Source organism: Anguilla anguilla, chromosome 10, assembly GCF_013347855.1.
Source record: "Anguilla anguilla isolate fAngAng1 chromosome 10, fAngAng1.pri, whole genome shotgun sequence".
Taxonomy (NCBI): domain Eukaryota; kingdom Metazoa; phylum Chordata; class Actinopteri; order Anguilliformes; family Anguillidae; genus Anguilla; species Anguilla anguilla.
In genome coordinates, this window is record NC_049210.1 from 46,490,838 (window position 1) to 46,500,837 (window position 10,000).

The window sequence follows — 10,000 nt, forward strand, 5'->3', positions numbered from 1 at the left end:
GGTGAGCGCCACACCCAGCCTCGGTCACAACCAACTATATCCTGTCCTGACATAAAATACCCTGTTGTGACATATCCTGTCTAAAAACACCCTATCCTGACATGCCTTGTCTGGACACACCCTGTCCTGACACTTCCTATCATGACATACAGCACCATGTCCTGAAATTAAATACCCTGCTAAAACAATCTATCCTGACATGCCTTGTTCTGACATACCTTTTCCTGACACACCCTTCCTGTCATGACATACAGTACTATGTCCCGACATTAAATACCCTGCTCTGACACCCCCATGTTTTCACCGTGCCAGATTGTGATTCATCCTCATCCCTGGGCCTGATCACTCGCTAATGAACTTGACAGACTGAGTCACGACAGTCATTCACAAGCTACATAAAGGGACGCTGTTCCCCTCTATCTAAAGCATGCTAATCTATAACCCGCTTCATGTCATAACTTTGTTTCTGCGGTATTACTCAAACCCGTTAACACTGTTATTACAGCTCCCCCTGGACCCTCCAGCGTCGGCAGCTCATTATTACTGCAAATGTTCGTCATTATTTAATAATTAAAAAGCTGTCATGTAAATTCTAGGACTAAAAGTCATTTCCATACATCAAAAAATGCAGCGAACGTACAGTTGAAACCAAGACGCAATCAATATGGCCGCCGTGCAGCTCGCATTAAGGGAAGCCGGTGAATTATGGGCGTAATATTGTGCAGTTGTGCCGTGTAGCTGTAAGTATTCTGCTTATTGGTTCTATTGATTCAGTTGCCTCAGAAAGCACATTACCAGAGGATTTAAACTGTGAATGTGTGCCCTGGTATTGTTTGGTTTGCGTGTGTGTGTGTGTGTGTGTGTGTGTGTGTGGTAGTGTTGAGGAAGACTTGGAATATGCATACTATCCTCTCAGTCTGTCTCTCTCTCTGTCTCTCTCTCTCTTTCACTCTCTCTCTCTGTCTCTCTGCTCTCTGTCTCTCTCTCTCACTCCCTCTGTCCCTCCCTGTGCTTTTTCTCTCAGTGATTCTGTCTTTCCTCCATACATCCCTCACTTTATCTTTCCCAAATGTTAAATGAAACCTCAGAATCTCTTCTTGGCAGGAAAGACGTTGTGATTCCTTTGACAGAGCGGACATTAAAACAGATGAAAAACCGTAAACGCCAGACTCTTATAGCGCTTCGTGGCTATGATGGCTGAAACAGAACGTAAAACAATTTCAACAACTGTGAGAACAACAACAACATGCTGCAGTGCGTAATAAAAGAACGAGTCCGTAAATGTTACGGATGGTCACTCAGCAGCTCGGTGTCACGCGGTGTGACCAACTGAGTCTTTAAGCCGAGAAACTTAGCTTTCCTGCGTCATGTGTGAGTCAGTCGTCTATGTGAGTCACTCTTCATATGTGAGTCACTCGTCTATGTGAGTCACTCATCATGTGTGAGTCACTCATCATATGTGAGTCACTCATCTATCTGAGTCACTCATCTATGTGAGTCACTCATCATAAGTGAATCACTCATCATATGAGAGTCACTCATCATATGTGAGTCACTCATCATGTGTGAGTCACTCGTCTATGTGAGTCACTCTTCATATGTGAATCAATCATCATATGTGAGTCACTCGTCTATGTGAGTCACTCATCATATGTGAGTCACTCATCATATGTGAGTCACTCATCATAAGTGAGTCACTCATCATATGTGAGTCACTCATCATATGTGAGTCACTCATCATAAGTGAGTCACTCATCATATGTGAGTCACCCGTCGCACAGCTCTCTGCAGCGGCCCACTCGTGCTCACGTCGACAGTCGCGCTCGTGGTGAAACGCGGCTTCTCTGTTCGGATTGTGAATGCAGCTCCCTGCTGCTGACGGGGCCTCAGAGTGCGGTGTGTGTGTGTGTGTGTGTGTGTGAGTGTGAGTGTGTGTGTGTGTGTGTGTGTGTTTGTGTGTCCACTGACGGGCCTCGGGGTGGGGTGCTGTGGCCCTCGGCCTCCTCTGGCTTCCTCTCAGCGCAGAGCGCGCGCCATTGTGCTCGCCGTGCCGTTAAAGAAAGGCCCTGCATACAGGGGAGCACTCGAAGTTAATTATCGGGGAATTCAGAAGTAGCGTTCGCCGCTACGTACGTCAGACCGAACGTCACTTTACCTCCTCGCTCATTAGCTCTGTTCTGTAAAATAACAAACGTATAATAACGACCGTGATGACCGCAGTCAGAACATGACTTCTGTCTTCTGCATTTCCTGACTGGATGCACTTCTGTTTATTGCTTCAATGTAATTGAACAACGGGTCACACACACCGCTGTTTTTCTGAGTGTGCATCTGTATGTGTTTGTCTGTATGTCTAAGTCGAGGCAGTAAATTTGTATGTGTGTGTGTGTGTGTGTGTGTGTGTGTGTGTGTTTAAGGTGAAGTAGGACATTTTGAGTGTTACAGTGATTAATATTAGTGTTTTCCCAAACCTCGCAAACAGCTGTTGGTAACATAACATAGCACAGACTGATTCAGCGTTGCATCACTTCCTCATACAAATCACTGTCATCAGCGTTAGCATTTACATATTTATTTTTGTGCCATATTGTATTAATTAGTACCCCCCCCCCTACACAGAGACCCTGTAATGGAAATTGGTGTAATAGCACTATGAGGCCGGGAAAAAGCTGAGCTGTGTAATCGGCGCTTTGTTTATTATTGAAATTCATTAGGAAAAGCATTTATAACGAAGACGGGAGGAGGATCGGAAGAGAAAACCGGAATTAAAAGCTCATCGTTCCCTGTGCGAGACGCGAATGAAGAGCGTGTTTTCATAAATCTCTCCACGGGGGGGGCCGTACGTGTGTGTGTGTGTGTGTGTACGTGGGTGTGTGTGTGTATGTTTGTGTGGGTATCTCAGAGTTCTCTGGCTTCTTCTTAAACTTCACCAGAAAAGCTTGTCTGAAACACCTACAATTTATACATGTTTTAAACCCAAATTGCAGCCTCATTTCTCGTATCGTTTTTGTTGTTGTTGTATAAACGTTGGCGGGTCTGTCCCGGGTGTTTGTTGGCTCCGTTAGCGCTGTGGAGCAGAACAGCAGAAGGTCTTTATTTCCGCAGAGCTGACACCGTCTCTCTCGTCGCCCCCTGCAGGACACTCAGAGCATCGACACCTCGCTGATGGACCCGGCCAGCAGCATCACCACGCTGGTGGGACCCAACGCCTTCCGCATCCCGCTGTCCATCCGCCAGAAGCTGTGCGGGAGCCTGGACGCCCCACAGACGCGCGGAAACGACTGGAGGATGCTGGCTCACAAACTCAACCTGGACAGGTGAGGCCTCTCTCTCTCTCTCTCTCACACACAAACTCAACCTGGACAGGTGAGGCCTCTCTCTCTCTCTCTCTCTCACAAACTCAACCTGGACAGGTGAGGCCCCGCCCTCTCTCTCTCTCTCACACACACTCAACCTGGACAGGTGAGGCCCCGCCCTCTCTCTCTCTCACACACACACCCACAGAGACAGCGGTCACTGCACCCTGGGCCCACAAGCCCCGCCCCCTTCCTCCCACCACAATCAGCAAAAAAAAACAAAAAAAACAAAAAAATAAAACAGGATTTCTGCAGGGCTGCGTCCGGGAAAAGTGCTAAATTTCCGAGCGGAGGACAGGGAACAGAAAGCCCCCCCCCCTCGTTTTTCCGAACGCAAAGGAGCCTTCCGTTCCCGGAAAGACGCGTTTAAGACGCAGACGGCGAAACGAGCGGACGGAGCGGTGGAGCGAGACGGAGGGAGAGAGAAAATGATAGAAGAGGAGAGCAGACGACGGGATGCTGGAGCTGAGCTTCACGCCATTTTTTTTTCGCGGCGTCTGCGGGGGAAGATCCAAACAAACGGCGTTTCTTCCGCCGTCGAGTTCACATCCCGGCAGGGGACGGCTTATCGGAGGAAACAGAATGAGCGGGGGTGGGGGAGGGGGTGGGGGAAGGAGGGGTGTTTCGTGGTTTTTAGGAAGAGTGGGCATTTGGAAAGAGAGTGAAGAGCACTAAAATCCCAGCATGCTCCTCTCTCTGTGGTGATGCGGCGCGCGCGCGTCTGCTCGCCGTGAGGTGTGCATCAGGACCATCTGTTCCGCGCTGCGCGTCCGCACGGGGCTCACAACCCCGCCCGCTTCAGGGTGAGCTCACCAGCAGCTCACCAGTACATACGCAGACATGGGCTGCGTCGTTTCCATGGTTTTTTCCGGCACTGCGACGGTTTCCAGCGACAAACGCAACGCGGCGTCGCCGCCATTTCTCTCCAAACGGCCACATTTCTCCTGATGCCGCTGTTAGGTTTTTAACAGCGGCATCAGGTTGAATTTTGAATGCAACCAAAGTCATGTTTCTTTGGGATTTTTTTAAAACCCTGAAGAGGTTCTCCATGTTGCTCGTCCCTCACCTGTATCAACAGGAAACAGGAAGCTGAAACTCCGCCCTTAATCTATGCAGATGAGGGCGTCTGGCGCTGCTCGTTCTGTCTCAAAGATGGAGGACAGTTGATAAACTTTCTCTTATTCCACCGAAACATTCCACTGAAATATGCTTCTGAAAACATCTGAGGCCAGAAATAGGAAGTGCAGTTGCTGAATCTCGATTCATATTCGATCCTCAACGCCCAGTTTTGCAGATCCCGCCCCCTTCTAAAGATCCCCAGCCTGATGACTGGCTTGTTGTAATGTGGCAGTATGAAAGATTTTATATGTCTGCTCAATCTGAGAGTGGTTTCCGAGCTTATTTCACTGTATGCATTATTCAGATATTAATTTAAATAATTAATTTACATAGGGTGACCAAGTTAAAGTAAAAAGATATTGGGTTTTGCATGAGCAGTATCAGTTACGACATGGATGTGTGACCTTAAGTAAATGCTAGAGTTTTTAGCATTTAAGTGCTTTATTTTTTAAATATAAATGTAGATATATTACTAATAGATGTATGAATGAATAAATTAAGTATTAAATAAAATCTGTTACTTAACATTTGAGCCCAAGTGGCCCTAGGGGTACAAGTGTCCCAGTTTTGGAGTTAATGCTGTTTGAATTTGTGCAGACTCTGAAGTCTGGTGAAAGCCAGCTTGCTAGCTCAAGTGCCGCAGTGGTCCCCGGTGCTGTTTGGTTAAAGCTGCTCTCCAAAGTGCAAAGGGCTTCCAGGAGAGAGTCGCTGCCTGACCTCAGTGCAGCTCTGAATTTCCTCCCTTACCTGTGACTGTTCTCCCTTACCTGTCCCTGTTCTCCCTTACCTGTGACTGTTCTCCCTTACCTGTGACTGTTCTCCCTTACCTGTCCCTGTTCTCCCTTACCTGTGGCTGTTCTCCCTTACCTGTGACTGTCCTCCCTTACCTGTGGCTGTCCTCCCTTACCTGTGACTGTTCTCCCTTACCTGTGACTATTCTCCCTTACCTGTGGCTGTTCTCCCTTACCTGTGGCTCTCTGTGTTGTGCAGGTACCTCAACTACTTTGCCACCAAGTCGAGCCCGACCGGTGTGATCCTGGACCTGTGGGAGGCCCAGCACTTCCCCGACGGCAACCTGAACCGGCTGGCTGCCGTGCTGGAGGAGATGGGTCGCCACGACAACACCGTGCCCACCATGACGGAACACTGACGGCCCCCGGCCCCGCCCCCTGGACCCGCGCAGGGGGGCCCCTCTCCAGGGGAGGGGGGGGTGGCACGGCGAACCGACTCGCAGACTGCAGTCACACCCCCACCCCCCCCGAGAGAGTACGTTAATGACTTTGAAGAGGAAAACAAAAATTTAATAATTAGACAATTGTGTGTGATCTTTTCATGAGTGGGGCTACTGCCTACTCTTGTTTTTTAAATAAAAAACAGCAAAGACAACAAAAACGAAAACATAAAAAAAAAAAAACCCCAGACTACGATACAAAAACAAACAAACAAACAAAAAAAAAGAGGATCTTCTCGTTAGCCTTACCTGTACGTTCCTTGGTACAGTTCTTGTTTTTCTTTATACAGTTTCCTAGGAAACGCCTTATACTGCCGTCCATATTATGTGGATGACCTCCTACTCCGGACATTACTGCACGTAGGATACTCAGTAACAGGGAAAGGGGGGGGTGGGGGGGGGGGTGGGGGTGGGGGTGGTGTGGTTAGAGGGTCAGAGAGGGGGAGGGGGGATTCAGCGGTGGAGAGGAGGGGGTGGGCCGTCACCCCCCCAGTGGTGCAGGTGTCTGATGGAGAACCAAACACAGCCTCTCTCACCTGCACCAGGATCTCCACCTGTTTTTCTCCAGAAATATCACATCTTATGCTCGTCCTCTTTCTCATTTATTTCTACGGAAACTCAAGTACTCAATTCATACATATATTTACATATATGTATGTATATCACATTTATTTATATGCATTTATCATTTTCTTCCTTTTCAGTTATTTTATGCAACAATATATTGTGCCTGTATATCTTTTTTCTTTATCGTCTGTTATATTACATTCACTGTTCTCTGGCGCCACCTAATGGACACACCGAGGAACAGCATCTATAGAAGCAAGCCGTCCTCCTTTTGCCAGACACAAAACCATACGACAGTATGTAAATACTCATTTACCAAGTACTTTGTGATACTTTTCTTGTTTATTTTTAACATTAATATCATTGTTTTTTTTTTTTTTTAGTTCAACCGGGGTCGGTGGGGAATCTAATTCTTTGAGTCACGTTTTTTTTTTTTTTTGCCTACCTGCCGAATTGTTGAACAGAGGTGCATTTGAGCACTCGCCATTTTATTTTCCTGTGTCAAGTGTGATGCGCCTGGACCCGTAAGGTTTTCATTCACAGTGAGGGGAGAGCGTGGCGAAGACGGCTGCGTTGCCCCGTCTGTCCAAACGTGAAGCTGACCCGACGCACAGATCGCTCTCTCCAGTACGGTGAACAGCAAAGCATGCTGGGTACCATTACTCACAAGCAATATTCCAGTCACCGCTTCTGAGAGTTTTAAAAAGAGTCTCAGCTAAACTCATTCCCATCCTTTTACAGATTAAATTAAATCATTTCCGATGGTTATAAGAATGTTAAGAAAAAGAAAAAAATGTTTAATGGACTAGTTTAAAAGTTTAATCTGTCAAGTTCACTTCATTGAAATGGTAATGGTAATTAATCTAATTTAAGAATGAAAATGAAATTTCTTCAAATTGTTGGTCCAGTCACCCAAATTTTAAGCCAGGTCTTAGAACATGTACATTTATACTCAAAACAAAGCATCTATCCAGCCAAATGTGTACTGATGTACCTTTATTACGTTTTATTTTTTATTGGAGCAAGGACATGTATCTGTGCTGATCCTTCATTTGTTTGTGACTTTGTGCTTGCAGTTGTTTTTAGAGAGCAGTTTTTGGAAGTTATGCAAATAAACCAAACAGTGACATCCCAGGTATGAATTATATGAGAATACATTAGAATAAAAAGATCAAAACTCTTAAGAATCTACCAATTAAACATATCAGAATTTTATGGTTATTTCTGTTTTAAATGATGTCCCCTAACCAGTTATATGGGTTTGTTTTCTAAGGTACTTTTGCAGGGTCACTCTGAAAGAATATTAGTGAATATAGGTGTTTATACATTCCAATTTCACAGGTATATACAATATATATTTACTAATAAATTAAAATAAATTGAAAAAAAAAATAGACAAATGGGCATCTTAGGAGTTAATTTTATATTTATTTTTATGCTTATATCAGCAACTTACAAAACCCCTAATTTATTGAATCAATACAAGGATAATGATCCAGTCCTTTATACTGGTGTGCACGTAGGCAAATGGTTGTATTGATATTCTGTGTCACGCCCACTAGGGGGAGCTGCCATGTTTTACGGTTGAAAGGTGAAGCGGTCTCATTGTAGTCCGGGCCTTTAAAAATCCTTGGATTGAACAGACTATACATGCTGAAAAAAAAAGGCTCAACCGTTCAAACTGCTCCGAAGCGAAAGGACGTATTTCCGGGGGTGTTTTCAAAAACCTCCAAAACCATTTATTTTATTTTTTTCAGAAAAACTTGAGGTGAACAGTTGTGATATTTTCTCTATCGATTCGCTGTTTTTGGTTCCTTGTTATGCCGCCCGGTCATGCTGGGTATTGTCCAGCTGCTGAGGGGCGGAGTTTCGGCTGGGCAGAGCGCATGTTGGCCTCGACAAGCCGAAAAATAAGATACAGGAACGGGGGCGGGGGGGAAAGGCCCGTAAAGAGTAAAATATTGTGTTTAGGTAATGAAGTATGTAAATGCGTTATGATGTACAGACGTCTACTATCAGACATATTTTTACCATTTGTTTCAGTATATTTAACTGCAGTAAAGTTTTAGTAGTTTGTACGTTTGTTTTTTTGTCTATTTTATTTTCTCTTTATAAAAGCTGTCCGATTTTCTAAAGCCGTGTCTACTATGCAATCTTGGCATCCTTTATAAACAAAATGTACTAATAGAACAGTGCTAGCAAGTGCATTATATTGAGCATTATTTTACCATTATGATGAATATTATTTGTAAAGTGAGGATGTGATCCATTCTTGTTTGGCACGCTTCATGACTGATACTTGCAAATGCTTGCATCCCCTCTGTCAAGTTCTGTAAAAAGTGTAAGAAAGAATTTTTAAACAAGTAATAAATTATATTTATAAGCAACTCTGAACACGGAGTAAATCTTGTCTTTATTGTGATGTCATCCTTAGTAGTCCTACCCATTCCTGTCAAATGTCACATGATGTCATAATAGTTTTCAGTTTTTCATGGTTTAGGATTTTAAGGCAATTCCCCAAATTTTTAATTTGTGTTTCTGGTCATTTGACATTGATCATTTCCAAGGTAGAGAAACTGCAGAAGTAATGTAGCAAATAAATGTGGCCTTGATTTTAAATGAGGAGGAATTAATAGACATAAATACAGGAAACTTTATTTTTTAAAATTACTTAAAATGTGTCAGTACATGGCATAAATGGGACAAATGTCAAATTTTGCTTGGTTATGTACGTGTGTATGTTGACTATTTATTTTTGAAAGGGTGTCGGTATGAAGCAGTTTTCTTTTGGGAGGGAATTCTTGCTAACCATGTTGGTTATTCCAGCACATTTATTTTTATTTTAACTTAAATGTTGTCACCACTGTTGACACCGAAGTTCAAAGTTCAACCAGTTCTGTCCTGCCATTTACAGCTGGCTTAGTTCATGGGGTGGAAACTTTTAATTTAATTTGGGAATACGTGGCGGGGCTTTTAATTTCTGACCCCTGGGCTTTCCATCCATGGTGAAGACGACTGAAAATACTCGGATATTGCAAACAGCACAACAGCATGGAGACTGAAACCATTTATTAGGGGAATGTTAAGCCTGATACACACATCGCTTATAACATATACATTCACTCTCATTTACAGGTATGTACAGGTTAAATAAGGCACAAGCCGTGGACGGGGAGAGCATTCTGTACACAATAAAAAAAAAAACAAAAACAAAACTTCAAGTCCATCATCAATTTTACTCAAAAAAACTGGTGCGGGTGACCTTGGCATCAGTGTCTGAAAACTAGCTACAAAAGAACTACAGCCCCTAAGATCTAAAATGGCCGACGTGATGCATCTCAGAAGGGGAACACTGTTACCAAAGAAACGGAGCATGACGGTGCTGTAACCGAGGCGATCAAACCCTACTCACTCCCTTCAGCTCTCGGCCTTCTGTCCCAAAAAACACGCGGCAGTGCGGTGAAAACCCTCCAGCCGCAGAGTTCACAGCACTAACACGTTTTCATTTAGCAAAGATGTGACAGTGGGGAAAAGTGTGGGGTTTGACCTTGACTGGCAACCCTCCTTCCTTAACACTGACTGAAATTAACTGAAAGTCAACTGCAAAAACAATATTCTATTTTCTTGCCAAAACACTATTTTATTTTCTTGCCAAAACAACATTTTATTTTCTTGCCACAATATGAATTTCTCATTTTAAGAGGATTAAAAGAAGATCACCAATAAG

General features: G+C 44.2%; 2 protein-coding genes across 6 annotated transcripts in view; one reads left to right on the forward strand and one right to left on the reverse strand.

The window, feature by feature from the left end:
• si:ch73-72b7.1 (netrin receptor UNC5C) overlaps window positions 1–6,090 on the forward strand; it is a 165,513-nt gene extending 159,423 nt beyond the window's left edge. For both annotated transcript variants that reach the window (XM_035380102.1, XM_035380103.1), the window contains 3 exons: window position 1; window positions 3,139–3,317; window positions 5,466–6,090. The exon at window position 1 is cut by the window's left edge and continues 164 nt beyond it. In XM_035380102.1, coding sequence (XP_035235993.1) covers window position 1; window positions 3,139–3,317; window positions 5,466–5,625 — 340 coding nt within the window. In that variant the 3' untranslated portion in view covers window positions 5,626–6,090. The remainder of the gene's footprint in view (window positions 2–3,138; window positions 3,318–5,465) is intronic.
• A 3,235-nt stretch (window positions 6,091–9,325) lies between these two features.
• The window catches only part of bmpr1ba (bone morphogenetic protein receptor, type IBa), a 102,942-nt gene continuing 102,267 nt past the window's right edge, over window positions 9,326–10,000 (reverse strand). For all 4 annotated transcript variants that reach the window (XM_035380094.1, XM_035380093.1, XM_035380092.1 and 1 more), the window contains one exon: window positions 9,326–10,000. This exon is cut by the window's right edge and continues 1,395 nt beyond it. The gene's annotated coding sequence lies outside the window, so the exon portion shown is untranslated.